Here is a 20,519-nt window from a genome sequence, read left to right as displayed (position 1 = left end):
TTACCATCTGTGTTAAAAGGAATGCCTTTGCCTTAGTATTTTGTTTAGCACTACCTAGGGAGTGACTAAATACACAAACTGCTGTTCTGTTCCATTATGTATGGCCAGTCTTAAACCAAGGGTTTCTAGCACCCCACAGTTACTGAAGCATACCTAAACAATCCAATAGCCCTTTCCAGGAGCTGGTCAGGTCAGCTGGCTGTAGCATATATGTCTTTGGAAGAAGTGCCTCGTGGGGGTCTTACTAACCAGAAAAGTACTGTGGATTGCCACAGCAGGGGAGGGATTTTTCCTCATGACCTTCTGAATGCTAAGGGAGTTACAGTGATTTTTTTCTTAGCTCTGTTTTTAGTTACTGCAGCAGAAACTGCTAGGACAGGATTCTGCACTACAATATTTCTGTTCTCCTGCCTTTGTTTTACAGCATTTTTACAGCTCACTTATTACAAACAGGAAAATATCTATTTAAAAATAAGAAAGTGATGAAGTGCAAATACCTGTCTGACATGCTCTGTGGTCTGTTCCCTGCTGCTGAGACCTGTGATAAGTTCGTTATGCTAAGGTCTTGCTCTGTTGGCTGAAAGTGACTGGTGATGTAAAAATGATGATAAAACTTACAGATGTTTGGTATTTTTTTAGACCTGTAATACCTTATTTTTCTTAAACTTTATTTATTTTCTTGCGTACCTACATGGCTCAAAGAATGTGCAGTTGATCCTTCCATGCATCCCCACTGCATGTCATGTGTGGACAGAAGGTAGAGCTAAAGTTGCATCCATACTGTGAAAATCCACAGAAAGCCCATTCTACAAATCAGCTTTTTTACCAGGACACTTAAACTACCAGGACATCAGAGATTGGTTTGATACTTCTATCTTTTTTTACTTTGATATCATCTTACAAGTTCTAGCATGAGGATAGCTATAAAGCAGCTGGAGAATGGAAAATATCTGTTAAAAATCAAATATGACATGTTCATCCTGGATAGGAATGTGCTTCTCAGTTATACAACTATCGTTCTGTATTTTAACTGCGTTTACAAGACATGTCTTGTTACCTTCTTGGGAGTTCACACTCCCAAGGTTATTTGACACTCCCTCAGGCTATAAATTACAAGCATTTGCCTACTGAAGTGTGATTTATTATTTTTATAAAAATGCCTAACCCTTACATCTGATGCTTAGCAGGAAAGAGGCTTCTTTGTGCACCAAGGCTTTAAATTGTGAGCAGCCATTTACTTACTGCTTTTACTTCTTTGGATCGTGTTGTTCAAGGATCTCGGCTCACTCCTCTCACCATGAAGAGTTTTGCTCTCCTTTTCCTAGTTGTGATCTGTGGCATGGGAGGACTGGGACAGAAGCTGAAGCCAAAGAAAAGAAGCAATGGTGAAGAAATCAAATTTCGGACTAAAACCAAAGATGTTTGCACAATAACCGTGAGGGGTGATGATGAGGAGATGAAACTTAGAATTGAATGCAAAAGCCAAGGCATGTCCTACTGGTGTGAATTCACTGGCAAGCCATCAGTCTGTCGTGCTTTCAGAAACAATCCGAAGATTTACTGGAATCAGATCGCTGCAGAACTCAGAAAGATCCCGCACGCTTGCGAATCCATGGAAGTGTTGAAGACCACCATGTGCCAAAAGGCTCCCCCAGAGGCTCTCATGAGGCAAATAGCTGCTGGTGTGGAGTCAGAAGATCTAGCAGACCAGGAAAAATCAGTCCAGAAAGCTTCCATTCCTATGAGGGAAGCAGGGCAAAACTCTAACCCAACCCAACATGGTCAAAGGTCTGAAAATGAAACAGAAGCAATGAAACTGGCACGGGAACATTGCTGGGAATCTCTGCATGGTGTCTGCTCCTACATCATTGGCATCCTTAGGGGTTAAAGATTTGCTTCAGGTAAAACTAATCTGGAAGCACAGTAGAATATACCTAAGAATAATTCTATTGTAATTTGATTTTGGGGGTCTCCAGGATGTGGACAGGGATGTGCTAAGCTCGCTTGCTAAAATCTAACATTACAAGGCTTTTGAGGGGCTAGGCAGCTTAAATTTCCAGTGATCCATATTGGTTCAGGATTCCCATACAACCTCCTGTGAGGTCTTTAGTATGTACTGAGGTGTTTGCCCTATCTGTTAATCCTATGTATTTCAGTTCTAACTGTTTGAATTGGGCTATTTTTTGCCTTCCATCACTCCTTTCCTCTTGTGCTGACTTCTGATTTATGCCAGGGAAGTAAGATAAATAACAAATGCATCAGATCCAGCCAAATGCTTTAGTTAGAACAAACTGCATTCAGAGACTGAGGGAATAAAGCTTATTCATCAAAATTCTTGGTTAATAATTTTACTCTAAAAATTAGTTCATAAACCCCTTGCAGAAATGAGTAAACCCAAGTGGACTGTCCTCGTTTGTGAGTGTCTTACTGTAGAGCAGTAGGGGATCACATGCAGGCACTTGTTTGGTAAGCCTCAGGTTTTCAGCTAGCATTTAAAAAGGCAAAGTCCTCTATTGCAGAAGGGATTGGTTTTATACCCACTTCTCTTCCAGCTCAGAGAGAAAGCCAGGAGCTGATAAGTGGACCTGGCAAACATGAAAGAAATGGGAATATATGCAGTGTGAGCTGGCAAGTGTTTAGGCTGCTAATGATAATTTATGCCTAATACAACAAATTGACTAATTTTCTCTTTTTTTTTTTTTTTTGTTTTGCAGAGCAATGGTATTACAGCTGAAAAAGGGTCCTTGCTGCATTGTAATAATTTAGATGTAGGAATTTTGCTTTAAAATCAGTAATTTCTTTAAGTCTTTTAGCTGTTTCCTTTTTAAATGAAATGCAACTTTTTAACAGCTCTGAAAAATTCACAAAACCGGAGTGACTGTGCTTGAAATGTTAGGATGAACTAACTGCCCTTAGTCTTGTTACACACCAAGGTGTACTGCATTTATGTAACCTAGGATCTGCTTGACCTTGCATAGGTTTTTGTGTGTACTGACTTGCTTCAGTTTGTTAGAGATGAAAGCTGTTAATGATATAATATAGTTAGTGCAAACAATAAAAATAAGTTTTTTTGAAAAGGTACTTGTGTGCTTTCTTGAAATTTTAACTGGTGCTGTTTGTATAAGTCACAGTATTTGACACTTGTTTCTTAAGAGATTATTAGTGGAATGTGTAAGAGAAATTACAGGTCTGAGTCATTGCTTTTCCTCTGTGAACAAGTTTGCATGAATATTAATACTTTCAATGTTATTAGGTTTATATTACAATAATGAGTTTCAGCTAGCAGGAAAAAAAACTGTAGAAATAAGACAGTAATATAATAATATATTTCTGAACATAGCAGATGGAAAGTGTTCACCAGTGATGCATCTGCAGAGTTCAGTGTTACCAAGACCTGTTAGTGGGTTTATTAATGTTTGGTTTCAGTAGATATTCTGAAAAGTAACTTACGTGGCAACTTGGGCACTTGCCTAAATCTCCTCAAAACACAAAACAAGATCTAGTGGCCTGTTGTCATATTACAACACAATCACGTTCAGATTATTGTTTAACAATGATCCCTTTTGTTCCCAAGTGTGTTTCACAGCAGGGATGTAACTGGAAATACTTCACACTGTAGAATTTAATAATGCTCTGTGTTTGCCTTGCAACATTTCTGCAAGGTATTTTTAACTAAAGTACTTTTCCAGCTTTACTCACAGATTTGTAATTTTCACTACGCAATTTCAGATCATGATTGTCCAATCATTAAACTTTATGCCTTGTACCAGAAAACTTGAAATATTTTTCTTTCTCCTAGCCTCTTGATATATATGGAAAAGAATAGCAAGTCATGAACACAGAATCAGAGCAGAAGGTTGTGTGTACAAAGCAGAAATATAATTTGAATGCGGATAAAATGTGTAAGCTGTATTTTTCTCTGCCATGAATGCAATGTGGTTAATTTTCACTTGTGATCTCAATTACCATTGCCAGGCTCTTGTGCTGTGACTAAAAAATGTAGTGGTACACATACTAACCCAATTCTGTCATAGAAATTAATATAATTGTCTGATTGTAAACATGCACAATGCATCAAAGTGGTATTAAGGAACTGTTTGTGATGTTGAGGGGAGATTGAGGATTTTCCTGAGGTGTGCTTTTAAATATATTAAAACTCCTGTTACGTATGATGCAAAATCCACTCTGCAGACTGAGTATTTTGCAGTACTATCCACAGCAGTAATGACCACAAAAATGAGATAGTGAATTGCATGGGAGAAATCTGAGACATTTGGTCACCCAACATACTGTTAGTGGGAGAAAATAAGAGGTTTCATCCATTCACCAAAAGAATATTTTCCCTTCCGTGTCATCTTCTCTTTGTGTACACAGTGAGCTCAGGAGGCAGCAGAGTTGTCTGTTGCATCGTAGAACTGTTGATACAGTCTCGAATTTGTGGCCGTCACTAATTCTGCTCAGCAGAGGACAAGTGTCACACACCAGCACGCTGTTCCCCAGGGAGCTTGTGTCTCATTTCAGTGGAGCAGGGCTCTGCTGCAAAGGGCTCCCTGTACTGTGCTGCCTGGAATGACCACCTGAAGTTTCACTGTTGAAAGCAGAAATCAAAGTCTTGCACCAAAGGCCCCCCTTTAAGAAAATGCTTTTTGTAACATACTCAGGACCATTGTTAAGCATCACATTTTAGAAAGAGGTGAAGGTGATGCATGCCATGGATAATTTTTCATTAGGCAACACTATACAACCCTCAGCAACTCAGTTAAATATCATCATCTTGCTTTCATAACGTTTAAAAATTGGATGTTAACTGAAACACCCCACTTCAGTGTAACAGCACTGTGACTGTATTGGCTACATTACCATTTAATTGTGTTTAGCACCATAAACGTACAGTTGTGACATTTTCGTTTCCTTCCGAGTATGAAAGTGCTATTCATTAATGAAAGGATGAATTGAGAAGTGTTTGTGGTGGGTTTAGTGCAATCTTTGGGTACCAAATTAATGAATGAATGAAATCTGCTGTTCTATTTCGTTTAGGTGAACTAGTTAGTCCTGTATAGGTAAGTAGCTCAGGAAATCCATCTGAGTGGAGGTGGAATTTCTCTTTCTTTTCCTGACAGAGGAACAGCAGGCCAAAAAGCTTGTCTGTATTCCTGCAGGCAGGGAGACCATTGATATCCAGGTGCTGCTTCTGCTGATAATTCAGTGCAGTGTGAGGTATCCACCTGCCTCAGAATCCTCATGTTTAGGTTTCCAGAGAAGCATCACAAGTACTTGCTACTTTGATAATGGAAGCCTCCAAGAAAAAAGCAAAATCAAGCATCTGGAGAACCTGTGTATGCAAGGATGTGTATTTGACACTTAAGATCCAAAAAAGACTGGAGTGGGTCCAGTGAAAGCTATCAAGATGGTGAGGACTGGAGCACACTCCTGTGAGAAAAGGCCAAGGGAATGGGTTTTGTTCAGCTTGAAGACTTGGAGAGGGAACCTAATAGCTGATCCTCAGTCCATATGAGAGAGCTGTACAGAATACAGAGCCAGGCTCTTCACTGATGTGTGTGATAGGAAAAGAGATGCTGGTCAAAAATTGATTAAGTGATTAATTTATTAATTGGTTACAGTTCTGATTAAGTGAAAGGGAGGTTTAAAGAGGATAAACACAGGAATGGATTCCTCAGAACTGCTCTGGAATCTCCATCTGTGGAGTTTGTCAAGACCAACTGGACAAAGTATAAAGCAACATATTCTGAGTTGACGACAGCTACGCAGTAGTGCACTCTGGTGTTTTCTGAGAGAATTGTTTAAGTGCGTTCTCTGGGCATTCTTGCATTGTATGCAGCATTACATTTTGCATTCTTGATTTTTCAGTAGATGTCATAGTTAATATGGCATGGATTTTAGGGACAGATACCTCTCACAAAAGGACAAAGGAAAAATTTGAATTTCCCCAAAGTTTCCCACTGCTGTTCCTACTTCTGTAGAAGCTTTATGGTTGTCTCTTTTTTCCTGTTTCTCTTGCTGTTGCCTTTCCCAGTCTCTGCTTTCTTCTTGGAAGAGGGGTTGGTCACACCACAGGAGATTTTTTTGGAGTTCTCTGCTTTTCCTCTTACAAATTAAAATTGTTCTAATCATACTTCACAGATCATTTTACAGTGACAAAAAGCGTGTGGTACATACATAGAAGTGGTATATACAAGAACAGGAGTAAGAACTCAAAGCAGAGGAGGTGCAGTCAGTAGATGACAAGACATTGATGTTATCTCATAGACATGTTGTTTACTTTCCCATCCTGAGTATAAATTAAACTGCTTGAATGATAGGCAGGAGGCCAGGTCTGGATTTCCAGAGCAGCTATGCTGATGTATGTACAGAGCAAGGATAAAATTCAGCAGATGTCTGATGTGGAGCAGAAGTTCGTGTTCCGCCCTCCTCAGCAGGTTATGAAACTGTTTGTGTAACCCGCTGCTCTCCCAGGCCTCCCCTCCCATGGTGGCTGCGCCGCCTCGGGCTCACCATGCTGGTAGTCAGGAAGGGAAACAGAGGTGTCCTTTTAGCTTCTGCTGGCTGCAGATGTAAAAACCCTGCATTGCTCCGTCGCTACTGCTGGGGCCCATAAAAATTAATGTGCTGGTGGTGACATTGGTTGCCCCTTTATTTGTCTTACTGGTGTAACATGAGGGCACTCCAACAAATGCAGCTGTAATAAAGTGAAGAATGTGCCTAGGGACTAGGCTAGAAGCTTCACAGTGAAGGAAATGGTGAGCAAAATTCAGGCTCTGACCTCTCCATTTCCTCTGCCAAGCAGCCCAGCAGGAGGGCAGGAGAGCTGCCCCCATTCTCCCCTCTCACCCCATCCAAGGCACATGCAGATAATATATGGATGCTCTCAGTCAGGCACTGAAATTATGCAGTTTCTTATACTCCAGAAGTTTACCATGGGAATCCACAAATGTGTGTTTGCAGCTGGGGAAGATTGTCACATGCTCTTGGAATAACTTGGTCAGTGGTGGAAGGTGCCAGGAGTAAGGACCATGGAGTAGGGTTTCCACATCTGTGTGCAGAAAACATCACCGGAGCCTGTCATGGCTGTTTGGTGCCTCAGATGGCACAAATGAAGCTGAAACCCAAGTGTTTGAGCAGCACCTGTTTTTCCATGGGGGGAATTCACACAGCCTGGAGGAGGGCTCCTCTGAGTGAGCTGCCTGGCCCAGGAGGAGCGGCTCTGGGGCCCTGGGGGCTGCTCCTGGCTTGCTCTGCTGCCCTGCTGCACTGCTGGGGTTGGGTTTTAGCTCTGGGCTGCTCAGCAGTGCTGGGGATGGGGGTTGCTGCCAGGTGTTGGATTCTGGCTGTTCTGCAGCTGCCTGGGAGCAGCTCTGCTCAGGGGAGGGGTGGCTGGCAGGACCCTGCAGGAGGGTGGAGGCCACACCAGGAGAGACACCAATGTCTTTCAAGTCACATTGGTAAACTTGGGCTATGGGCAGGTGGGTTTGCCCCAAAGGTGGGTGCCAGAGCAGGTGGAGCTGTGGTTTTTCAGAACAAGATGTCTTTCTTTTCCCAAGACCATCTCAAATACTGCTGTCCCCCATGATCCATCCCAAGCCACTTCCTCTCACCAGAGAGATGCTCCGTGACTTGTTAAACCCCTTTGACAAATCCACATGGTGTCTGCCATGAAGGAAAGCTATTTCAGGATGACAGGAGGAATTTTCACAATTTACCAGACAAGGAGAGGTGAGAGCCATTAAAGGACAGAGCATCACCTGCAGTCATGTGCTTCCCTTGCCTTCTTGAGCCTGAAGTCTTCTGTATTGTTGGAATCAGCTCAGTATCCTTTGGTTTTGCTTCACACTGATCACATGGCATTTGGACAGCTCGGTTCAGGGTAAATCAGCAGCTGAAACAAATCAGAAACACCATTTCCCTTTGGCTTAGGGAACTATAAAACTTTTTATAGAACTCTACATATTTCACCTCAGCAGTAGCATGTTCTTTGGCAGGAACATACTTCATTTGAAGAACAATAGAAACAATAATGATTTGAAGGAACAAGCAATATTTTTTCTTCCTCACTATTAATCTCTTTAGGGTATTTTGTTGTTGTTTTTCTTGTTGTTTTTGGGTTTTTTTTTTTTTGTTTTGGTGGAGGATTGTGTCATAAGTGTTTAAAGATTACTTTTAATCTTTACCACCAGAAAAAATTATTCTTCTGAGTATATTATGGCTCTTTTTAAAAATCTGCATTTTAGTTTCACTCAAACAGCAAAGAATAGTATATGACTACCTTGCAGCTACAGCATAATTTACATGGGCAAAGAAAAGTCACCTGTCTTGGACGAGAAAGCAGTGTAGAAAACTGACTGACTTTAGTATCTATGAGAAGGCACATTGTAAATATCTGAGAGACAGGAAGAAATTCCCCTGAAAATGATATCCTCAGGTTTCTCATGTTTGTGTTTCTTCTGCCAACTGTAAAATTTATTAAAAAATAATTCTTGCCATATAAACACATATAATATTTTAATTTCTAGTGTGCTTTTTACAACAGCTTTGTGTGAGTGCATCGCTTGTCAGCACAGACCTGGAAAGGAAAACTGAATGCACAGAATACTGTTCTCAGCTACAGATTTCTCAGTGGTAGATATTATTTAAGAATAAATTTTATTTCTACTTCTATTTTATTTCTACTTCTATTTGTACATTTCAGGGTGTTTAAAGAAAAAAAGAAATATAAACATGTCTTCTTGCATCTGTGTGACACAGACATGTATCATTATACATCTTTAAAAGCTTAGGAAAGAGAGACATGTAAGGGAACCTCTGACAGCAGATGTGTCGACACAAACTAGGATATTAAAGACTTTTATGAGTGTATTTAAGCAGAAACAAAAACGTAACACAGAGTTCTGTAATTCTGCTAGGTGAGTACACACATGGGAACAAAGCCTGTCCCTCACAGGCTGCAGCTTTGGGCCTCCAATGTGCAGTGAGGGCTCCCAGGCAGAGCCAGCCTGTCCCACTGTGTGCAACACTGCCCTGCCAACCATCCCTTTCTCAGGTCTTGCTGCTTCTGGTTGGATCTGCCTGCATATCTTTTTTTCCAGACATAAATCTGTCATGCTGCAAAGTGCAGATTGATATATATAGTGTGCCATTAATATATATGTTGTGCCCAGTGAATACAGTCCTGCCTATGTGTGCCAGCACAGGGTTTAATATAAATCTCCCATCTGAATGCAGCAGTGTTTCTCTGGTTTAGTTAAGTTTATACTTAATTAAAACCATTACTCTTCAGTTCTTTCTGTTCATCGCCTTAAATGCAATGATTTGGAGAAGGGAGAAAAAGCTGATAAGGAGATGAACAAAAATAATATTTAAAAACTAGTGGTTTTATATTTTAAAAAAGCTATGTGCAAATACTAAGCAGCTAGTCTGGAGTAGCTGGCTCAACAGAGAACACATTGATGGGTTAGGAAAAAAGGGCTTTTGATGATGCCAAGGTTTCACTGATTATTCCAAAACTTAAATTTACAAGTGTCATTATGGCAAGAAGATGGCAATGAATAAAGTGGATTTTGCCCTTTATGTGATGCTTAAATAAATTATGATTTAAATTATTCTGTGAGATCATTTCATGAGTTCTGTTGACCTTCAAAAATACTTTTTTCCTTTCAGAAGCTGTACAAACGTTGCAGTTTTTATTCCTGAGCCAGTCTGGTGCAAGCCATCTCACCCCCTAACACAGCAGTGGGTCAGCTATTGAGCCCTTTTCTGGTGTAGACCATACAGAACACTTCAGTCAGCACCTTGTCCTAGTTCAGAGCAGTTTTAGACTTTTAGTGGTCTTGAAATGAGGCAGGTCTAAGGGTACTTTGCTGAGCTCAACTATACTGTAAAATAGCATTGTCAAAAGGAATTGGGTAGCTCCATTTATTTTCAGATCTGAGGTCAAATCCTGACTTAGCACCACTGTGTTCACCACTAAACCATATCCCCAAGTGCCACATCCCCATGGCTTTTGAACACTTCCAGGGATGGTGATTTCACCACTTCCCTGGGAAGTCTGTACCAATACCTGACCAACCTTTCAGTAAAGAAATTTTTCCTAATATCCAGTCTAAACCTCTGGCAGAATTTGTGGCCATGACCTCCTGTTCTGTCACTTGTTCCTGGAAGCAGAGGCCAACTCCCACCTGGCTACCATGTCCTTTCAGGTAGTTCTGAAGAGTGACAATGTCTCCCCTGAGCATCCTTTCCTCCAGACTAAACACCCCCACCTTCCTCAGCTGCTCCTCGTGGAACTTCTGCTCCAGACCCTTCCCCAGCTCCTCTGCTCATCTCTGGACATGTTCCAGCACCTCAGTGTCTTCCTTGCAGTGAGGGGCCCAAAAGTGAACACAGGATTTGTCCCCCAGTACAGGGGGACAATCACTGCCCTGGTCCTGCTGGCCACACTATTGCTGATACAAGCCAGGGCCATTGGCCTGCTTGGCCCCCTGGGCACACACTTGCTCAGTGTGACTTGTTCAGTCACTGCCAAAGCACCCCCAGGTCCTTTTCCACCAGGCAGTTTTCCAGCCACTCTCCCCCAGCCTGCAGCACTGTCTGGGGCTGTTGTTACCCATGTGCGGGACCTGGCACTTGGCCTTGTTAAACCTCATAAAATTGGGCTCAGCCCCCTGATCCAGCCTGTCCAGGTGGATCTGTTCCTGCAGAACCTGAAGTCATTTGGACTGTGTCATCAATAATACACATATAATAGTCACTATCTAGTAATTAGAGATTGTGTTAAATAGTCTAGGACTCAGATTCTGAAGGCTGTGGATGAGCGAAGTGGGAAGTGGTGATGGGAAGGCTGTTCTTTAACAGATACAGCTTCCAGCCCTGTTCCCAACCAGCAGGTTTGTTAACAAGGACTTAGGTCCTCTTACCCACATAGGGGAAACAGTCCCTGAATTCCCTGATGGCATGAACCAGGACATAGATGTGAGATTCCTCTACAGGCACAGAACAAATTGAATTAAAAATGAGTAAAAGGTTACTTGGTGCATTCATGTGATATCAGAGGGGAAAGTAGTAATTTAAACTGGAATTGGAATTGTAATGCTGCACTTTCAGCAGTGATACTCGAATGTACTGCTTTTCACCAATTTTCAAAAAAGTTCTGGCTGAAAAGGACTGAATTATTCTAAGAAAAGTCCTAAATATTTAGAATATTTCTAGTTCTCTGCAAAACCATTAAAAATGTATTAATACCTAATGTTTAGGATTGTTAATTTCATGTCTGTTGATGGTCTCCACATGGAGGAGCTGTAGAGTTAGTAATGATCCGAGAAAAAAACACTTCAGAGATGTCAAGTCTTCTCCAAGTTAACTGAGCAACCCCCAAATCTATCATAAATGTTGAGGTATGTGGATCCTTTCAGCTTTTGCTGACCATAACAAATAGCACTAAAACTTGGAAAGATGGATTGGGAAACTTTTTTACTTTTTTATTTTGGCTTCTATTCACTACATACCTGAATCTGCTGAGATCACTAAAATGAAAATGGAAAATAAGATTTTTCCATTTCCTTTGTCCTTTCTCTGTGCCCTCGGAGGGTTGTGTCAGATGTGGAAATGCTGAGAGCTGCCAGCCCACGCAGCAGCTCTGAAATGCAGACCTCTATGGTCATTCTTCTGCCTTGCTGAGCTTCCAGCAGGAGTTTTCAGATCCCCTTCCAGATGTGAGCTCTGTAGCCCTACAGCTTATACTGTGTTTCAAGGATAACCCAAGGGTCATGGAAGATAAACTTTATGGCTAATCCTGGCAGTGGACAGGTCACATTTTGGGGCTCACATGCCTTGTGGAGGCATAGCTTGTGTTAGCCCAAGACCACTTTTTCTATGTAGCTGGAATAGCTTGTTCAAAAGAAAAAGGAATAATCTAAGTCAAATAATTGTCACAACTGTGACTGCACCTTCCTGTTGTCATTGCTGGGGTAACTGCTGTGCTTTAGGAGCCAAGGCAGTGTCAATGCAGCTTGGACATCAGTATTTTTAGCGACAGAAAAGTGTCGGGAGTGAGCCGTGTGTTGGTTCCTTTTCATCTGGAATCCACTGAAATAAAAATTCCTGTTAGTTATTTGCAGGATTTAGGTCCCTGTGATAGGTGACCCCAGGCACCAGTGAAGCCTCCCACAGCCACTCACTCACTCTCTCCAGTGGGATGGGGGAGAGAAATAGAGAGGGAGGAATGTGGGTAGAGATAAATACATTATAATAAGTGAAGGGAAAAGGGGAGAAACCACAGCAAGTGATGCAAAGACATTTTCTTTACACCTCCCCCAAGCAGGCTGGCGCCCACTAAGTCTCCAAGCTGGGTTAGAAGGACAACCCCCAGTTTTACTGCTGTGGGCAGTGTCATACAGCATGGAATATCCCTGGGGTCAGCTGTCCTGACTGTTCCTTCCCTGTCTCTGGCACCCCCCCAGCCTCCCTGCTGGATGGAGAAGGGGCAAAGTGAGAAACAGAGAATGCCTTTGTGCTGTTCAGTGACAGCAAAAACACGGGCATGTTGTTAGCACTGTTCTAGTCACAAATTTAAACACAGCACCATATGGGCTGCTATAAAAAGCTAAATCCAGCCCAGCCAGTCCCAGCACAGTCTCCTCCACCATAAAATCCCATTTCTCTTTCCTGGTTTCCTTTTCCTGGAACAATTTCTTGGTTCCTGTTTCCATTTTCTCACTGTACTTAAAAAGTGTGCATGAAATGAATGTTTATTCCATAGCAAGTGCTAGAAACACCTTGCTGTGCTTGGAACCAGTGCTAAAATTATCAGGCAGTGATAAACTCATGAGAGTATGCAGTATAGCTTCTTAGTTAAGGTGGAACCATCCATTCTTCTCTCTCCACACAGAATATGCACCAGTCTTTTCAACAAATATGCAAACAAACCCATGAATGTTAATGACTATAACAGAAGGAAAGAAATTCAATGCATGTGTTGTGTTATGTTATGTTATGTTATGTTGTTATGTTATTATATGCTGTATATATATGCACATATATAGTTATTGGTACAGCTTAATTTATTTACAGACTAAAGCTTTATAGAAAGGGTCCTGAGAGTGGATGAAGACCAGAGTTATCACTGATATAATTACCAGACTTTTGAAAATTCGTGTATTCTGACCAGGACTGCATTAGAGAAAAACTAAAAAGGAAATCCAAGTGTGTTTCATTTCTGAAAGTAAAAAGCTCAGATCACATGTGGTTTACAGAAGCCCAGACACACCCTCAGAAGAAGCTGTCAGCAGCTAGGGAAGAATGTCTCTCTAATACACCACATCTTGGCCTGCACATGCTCTGTCTTCAACTCCATTTACATTGATCCTTGTGTCACTTTGCAACAACATCACAGTGTGGAAGAATTTCACCACTGATCTAGTCAGTATTTGAAATATTCCATATTTCCTTTGCTGGTCTTGGTTCCCTTCACCTAGACAGGACCAATTAGTATTTCTGCTGTGTCTACACAAAATAATTCAGTACTGACCAGAGCATACATCAGAAAAAAACCTAAAACATATACCTAATACCAAATAAATCTTACCTTTATGAGAATCTGGATTATAACTAGAAGGGGGCTGAATCTCATTTCTTACCTTCATCCTCCTGAAGTAACTCTACAAGTGTTGCCTTAATGCAAAATCTTTTTCTGCTTTTCAGCTGTAAGCATATGGGTACCTTTGTGCTGCAGTGCTTTAAAGAGAGCTCAGGCACAGCTGAAAGATGTTGGAGCATCAGGCTCAGTGCTTATGGAAAGCAGGACAGTCCCTTGTGTTCTGGTCTGATGATTTCATGCAATGTGTCCATTTCTGCCTTCTCATGGTTACTCGTGACTTGCAATGACCCTGAGCAGACTAAAGGCAGTCAGTAATTTACAATTACATCTTTTTGTTATTTTACTCACTTTATCTCTCTGTAAGAGACCCATCCTTTGTGTGATTATATTTCTGAAGCTTTTCTGGTCAGACAGAGAGGCTCTTGCATTGCTCTAAGCTGTGGAAGCCTTAGCAGACTAAGACAGGAATCTGTCAATAACTTTTTCCCTGGCCTGCCAAACCAACTTGAGTGTGTCCTGAATATCATGAAGCTGTGTTAATATATCTAGCAGCCAGCCTGTTCAAACAAAACCACAGGACTTTGAAATACTGTGCTTGGAGAATCTTTAGCTGTGCTTAAGTGAGAAATTATTAACTTGTATTAGAGCCAAAAGTAATGAAAAAGTATGTATTCAGGTTTTGCGGATAAATTCTTCTGGATATTGGAAAGATCACTGTGAAACACATGTCAGTTTACTATCCCTTTATTTAATGTTATTTTTATTTATTCTGAGATTTTTTTTCTTTTTATATAAAATGTATCCCCTGTATTCTATGAAAGATAAATCCTGCAGAAGAAGAAAAAACAGTTCTGGGGTTTTTATCTATCAAATACCATTTTTTATTTAGTGATCCTGTAGCATTATCAGAAACAATCAAAATCTTAAGGTCTGCTTAGATTTGGATATATTTACCACCAACTCTTGTGTCTTGTATACTAACAATCATTTAAATCATGACGTCAATTTTTAATGTCCTGTATAGAAGAGGATAATCATGTTTCTTTAATGGCAAATATTTATACCTCTTTGAATTGTTTCAACATCAAGGCAAACTTTCTTTAAGGTCGGTCTGACATACTTCCACAATAAAATTAGGGGAAAGGAGACATCTCAAATTTTCCTTGTTTGAATTCAGAAGGCCTCTTCCTGCCAAGGCAAAACACTTTGTAAACTCCATTTAGCATTAAAATTTTGGGTCTTCTGTTTAATATGTGTGTATTTCTCACTAAATAATTTGTATTTAATGTGTATTTCTCTTTCTGTGTATTATCTCATTAAATAAGAGGAATTTCCTCATTATTTCAGAAACATTCCTAACGACCATGCTCCGTCATGGGCTTGATCTGCTTGAATTTGTCAAAAACCACTTGTATTTTTGTGAAAACAAAATTCAAAAAATATCTCTGTCCTTGCCTACAGGGATGAAGCAGTGCACTGCAGGTCTGAAAGCAAGCTCTGCCTGTTCCAGCTGCCGTGGCAGCGTGTTCAGTGAGCAGGCCAGTACAGGATTAAGAGCTGTGAGTGCCACGCGTGAGCTGGGAGCCGAGAGAACAGAGCCTTGCTGGTAACCAGTGTTAGGATTCTTTAATCAGAATGTTGCCAACATAATGCACCATGTAAATAAAGAAACGCTACAAATAAAAACTACCGACTTCGTAGATTAAGAAGGTAAACAGTAATACTAGATTTAAAAATGATGGATAAAATTGTTAAGATGTTGGTTTCACTTAGAGATAACCACTATACGAAGCAGCAGTGTTCACTCAATTTGCTAATGTTTGAAGAATTCAGTTCTTAAATGCAAATGTGAACCTCTGCATGAACTGGAGCTTGCTATAAAATAACCTTACTATTTAATTTTGTTAGCTTAAAATATAAAGCAGTCATTTGATTTCTGTTGTTCTATGATTAACTTACAGATAATACTTGTTTGAATTAACTAGTGTTTGTTTCTTTTTATTTGAGTTTCATGATATTAGTTTTCATTTGGATGCTGTACTGCCAAATTCAGTTGTCAGTTTTAGCCAGCTTGTGAAATAATTGGATAATGTTAAAGTCTCAATGAAGAGAGGCATCTCATTGCTGCCTTTTTTTTATATTTATTTAACCAATATGATTTTAATCCCAGGTCAGAAGTAACTGAAAATTGCTAACTGATGAGTAATGAGTTTGCTTCCACTTCTTTCAAATAATTGTGCCACCATGTAGAATAATTAATTAGCAGAGCTCAGTGCACTGAAACCATAGCTACATTTTAAATTAAACGGCCACTTCAAGAGAAAGGCCAGTTTGCTGTGGAATATTTTTCTGAAGTGTTGGGCACAGGCAGTGAGATGCAGACGGGCTGGTGATGGTGTCAGTGCCTGTGGGACAAGTATTTTGTTGTTGTGTGAAAGGGCTGCAGCACTTAGGGCTATTAGTTTACTACCTTTTGTTAGTCCTCAACTCACACAATCAAGAAGGAAATGAAGTTACAGTTCCTTGCCTGGAGCTTGTTTACCCAGGGATGGGAATGCCGTGCCCACAGCCACTGTAAAAGGTGGTTGCACGGGGAGGTAGAGGTGTGACTGCCACATCTGTTCATTAGCACTCCGAGTCTTTCAGCAGGTATTCCTCACAAAGTGGTGTACACCTACAGCCTGTGCCTCATTGTATTTTGTCAGCGAACAGCACAAGAACACAAGAACAGGCTACTTTGTTTTAATTACAGTGAGAATTCCATATTGATGATGTGTGTGCCTACACACCAAAAATTGCTTGAATGCTGCAGGACAGTACTGATGGACGTTAATTTGAAATGAAAGTAGCTCTTCACATCACTGATGCTGGACCTGTTTTAATTCACCCTGCCTGAGCTTTTGCACAGAGAAAAACATCTTGCTGCCACATGTATGACTGACAAACAGCTGATATTCTATAGAGCCCTATTTCAGGTGGTCAAAGGAGTTCAATAAACCATTTACTATTCATAAATTAACTTAAAATTTTACTGCTTGTATACAAAATTTAGTTTTTATTCTGTGAGGAAAAAGCTATGGACTAACAGGAGCTTCTTGGTGTCACAGAGGTGACACCACAAGAAACTACAGTTTGCAAAAAAATGCACCACTGCTACTAATAGCATCAACAATAATCATTTCCTATATAAAAAATACATATATGTGGATAATATTTAAGCAGCAATAAGAACTAACTGAGGAAATACTATGCTTTGTCCACCCCAATGAATCATAGCTAGGAATAAGGATAAAACCTCTTCTTCTCTTTGCTTAAACAGCAGAATTTAATTATTGATTTAATTATAACAGTTCTAATGAAATCTAAAGATGCTAACTACCTGTCTGAAGTTTCAGTCAAAAGGCACAGAAGTATCTCTGGACTGAGATTTTCCATACAGAATTTACACTGGGATTTGGGTATCCATGTTGTAATTCTCAATGACTACCTTTATTTGCTAGTGTTGCTAATTTTTTTTCCTATGCTTTTTTATTTGAACAACTAAACAGCTCTCTATAAGTTTTACCTTGCCAAATTAACTGTTCAGGTTTACCATTTGTTGCATGGATCAAATTGACTTTTGATGAATTTTCTTCATTGCTTGTTCTGTGGCAAAACTCTGCATGCAGTTTACAAGCAAACAGCATTTCAGCTCAGCAAGGGCACTAAAATACACTAAAGTGTATTTTAAGGTGTACATGACAGAAAGGAAAATATGCTTTTTTGGAAATCATATTATAAACGGGTTTTTGCACAACTTTTTTTGTTGGCAATTAGGTGCTAATTAAGCATCTAAGAAATTGAGCCCATACTTTAATTTTGTGTGATTTCTTTTCAAAATGAAAATTGAAGGAAATGACTGTTCTGATCACCTGATAGTATGGCTCCCAGAATGATTTCTGAGGTACAGGATGAATATATGCCCAGGTAGGTAGAAGACATCCACAAAACATCAGTTCATATCTAATAATAACAAAACAAACCAAAAAGATATTCTGAGGGCATAGCAATAAAACCCCCTGATGTCCAGACCAACCTCCATAGGCTGAGGCTGTTTTTTGTGCACCTAAATATGTCAGTCTTGGTTTACTGAGATTTTGAAATCATCTAAGCAGGTCAGATAAAAGCTCCAGCTGGCTCAAGACAGATTATCTCAAAGATGATAGTGCCCATGTCAACAAACACTTGACTGCAGAGCTCTCTACAGAAGCTTCTGCACGCCACAGACAGGAGGAGCTGACAAGTCCAGCTTGCCATGACCCCAGGGAGGGAATACCAAAGGAGCAGAAAGCAGATTTCCACTTTTGCAGCCTTTTCTCTGCCTGTCTTTCCCCATTTTTATGAAGTAGTAGGACTAAGTTGATATGTCCTATCAACAGTAGAGCAGCTGAACTGACATTGACATTAAAACGGATTTTGCTTGTCAAAGCCATCAAAACATGTAATTTTGGAAATGATGAATGGTGGAGTGTTTAAATGTTTTCAATACCTTGTGGCTAGTTTCACCAGTAAATGGCATTTTGTAAATGCAGACAAAAAAAAAATCATTGCAACATCATCTACAAGAAAATTCTCTTTCCAGGTGAAGAACATCTGTCATTTCCCAGTGAATCTCTGAGAAAGTCTGTGACAGAGCTGGAACAGGAACACATAGCTCCTTCCTGTAAATCATGTGCTTGGTCACATTTCCCATGGTTCCTTACATATTTGTAACCATCCTCTCCTACCCATCTGGAAACATAGTTCAGCTGCAGTAGGAAGGTGGTTTGGTGAAGTTTTTGGCTTAGTGAAGCTTTTGTCTTTGGCAGTTCCTTGCCAAAAAGCAGCTTGCCCAAAAGTCTTATAGCTGAACCTATACCCTCAACTCTCAAAATATTTCAATCTATAGTATGTTTATCCAAGCAATCAGGCATGTTAAAACTGAACCTAAATTAGTACCAGAACATGAGGTTAGCATTGCCCTTTGGCTTTATGCTGTCCCCAGAGTAATTAGCCCTTATGAGAGGTTCATTAGCTACAGCACAGAGCCACACTAATGCAACTGCACAGTTTTGAGGATCCCAGCTAAGTACTAAATACTTCAGATGGTAACCATGTGGTATAGTTTAGGATTTTTTTAGTTTAGGATTCCTGAGCATGACAGTGTCTCCCTTACTTACCTCTTACATTTTCCTACTTCTCTGATTCCATGCCACCACACATTATTATATATTTTCTGATCCCTGAGTCATCACTGCCCCTAATTCATCACCCCTTGCCAGTGTTAACTACAAACCTTTCACATTTCGTGGGCTCTTGCAAACAGTTTCATACATACTCATGCCAATCAAAAGTGCAGAGGGCACATCTGATGGCTGAACTCAGTCAAAAAGCAGACATATCTTGGGAGATAGTCCTGATATACAGATCAAAACCTTTGCATTTAATTCTCTACATTTCCGTCCTGTGTGTGTTGCAGAATTGCACTTTTTCTTCCTACTTTTTGTTTGTGATTTTTTAAAAGAAATTAACAGTCTCCTCATTGCCAAACCAGTCTAGACAATGCCTTGCCTATAGCTCTGTCCTTTCATATCATTCCATTTGCATTGGATGGGAAAGAACCAAAGAGGAATACTTATTTATATCTTACACCAGTTTCTGCTTTTCTCTCTTCTTGCCTCCTTCCTTTATTCTGGTAGTCCCCAAACATATACAACAAATGCCTCACATTTCTTCAGTAAAACCTGAAGCAACCAAGCTACAAAGATGGCTATCCCCAGCTCTGAGTGTGTTTTTAGATTTATCTAATGCTTTTTCTTTCAACCTGGTCCCATAATGAGCACTCATGATGTAACCCACATCTTTATAAACACAAAAGTTGTCAGAGGGGGGGGACATAGTTCATTGTTGTGCAGCTGAACCTGAGACCTCTCTGTCACTACTTCTGCAGGAGCTTGAATTTGTTTCTGAGTTTCATGATTATGAACACTGCCCTAAATGCAGTCATATAATCAGAGAATGCTAGAATGGTTTGGATTGGAAGGGACCTTTAAACACCTTCTAGCTCCAACCCCCTGCCACGAACAGGGAACCTGCCACTAGACCAGTTTGCTCAGAACCCCATCCAGCTTGACCTTGAACATTTCCAGGGATGGGAAGTTCACAGCCTCTCAGGGTAACCTATCCAGTGTCTTGCCACCCTTGTCATAAAAAAATTCCTTCCTCATATTTTATCTAATCCTAATCTCTTTCATTTTAAAGCCATCACCCCTTGTGCTATCTTTACATGCTTTGTACAAAGTCCCTTTCTGGCTCTCTTGTAGACCCCCTTTAGGTACTGAAAGGCTGCTGGAAAATCTCACTGGAGCCTTCTCTTCTCCAGGCTGACTCTCCTGCCTCAGCCTGTATTCACAGGAGAGGTGCCCTCTGATAAACTTAGCGTCCCTCCTCTGGACTGGTATACTTTACTACTCATATAGTTACTTATTTTGGGTGTTTGAAGTTGTTTAATACCATTTTTTGTGACACAGGGTAACAAAAAGTTCAAAAGGTAACTTTGAAATGCTTTGTGGAATTGTTTTCATTGTCATTATCAAATTCTGCTAAACGCAATGATCGTGCAACCTGTTGAGGGCATTGCAGGATACATCCCTCAATAGCTGGTAAAATATTTTAGATGAGATCTGATAAAATTCTTGTCATTGTTCAGGAGGAGGGAAGGACTTGGCTAAAGGAACACCTGAATTACACAACCGCACCTTGCCACCCCCACAGCCGGCGCTTTTTTTTGTACCAGGAATGAGAACTGGCACTTTTCCAGGGAGGTGTGTCAGAGGTAGGTGAGCCTGGCCCTGAAGTACCTATTGTGTTGTAAGTCTTTCTGGAGACCACAGGT

The 20,519-nt window shown here is 40.5% G+C and overlaps 1 protein-coding gene across 1 annotated transcript; it reads left to right on the top strand.

The window, feature by feature from the left end:
• Positions 1 to 1,159: 1,159 nt before the first annotated feature.
• Positions 1,160 to 2,851, top strand: FGFBP2 (fibroblast growth factor binding protein 2). The gene is made up of 2 exons (XM_002194520.7): positions 1,160 to 1,901; positions 2,715 to 2,851. Exon 1 carries the CDS (start codon positions 1,298 to 1,300, stop codon positions 1,886 to 1,888), a length of 591 nt encoding a protein of 196 aa, XP_002194556.2. The 5' UTR covers positions 1,160 to 1,297; the 3' UTR covers positions 1,889 to 1,901; positions 2,715 to 2,851.
• The last annotated feature ends 17,668 nt before the right edge of the window (positions 2,852 to 20,519 follow it).

This window comes from Taeniopygia guttata, chromosome 4 (genome assembly GCF_048771995.1).
Source record: "Taeniopygia guttata chromosome 4, bTaeGut7.mat, whole genome shotgun sequence".
NCBI lineage: Eukaryota > Metazoa > Chordata > Aves > Passeriformes > Estrildidae > Taeniopygia > Taeniopygia guttata.
Note: the sequence above shows the minus strand (reverse complement) of the source record. Positions and strands in the feature narration are given on the sequence as shown.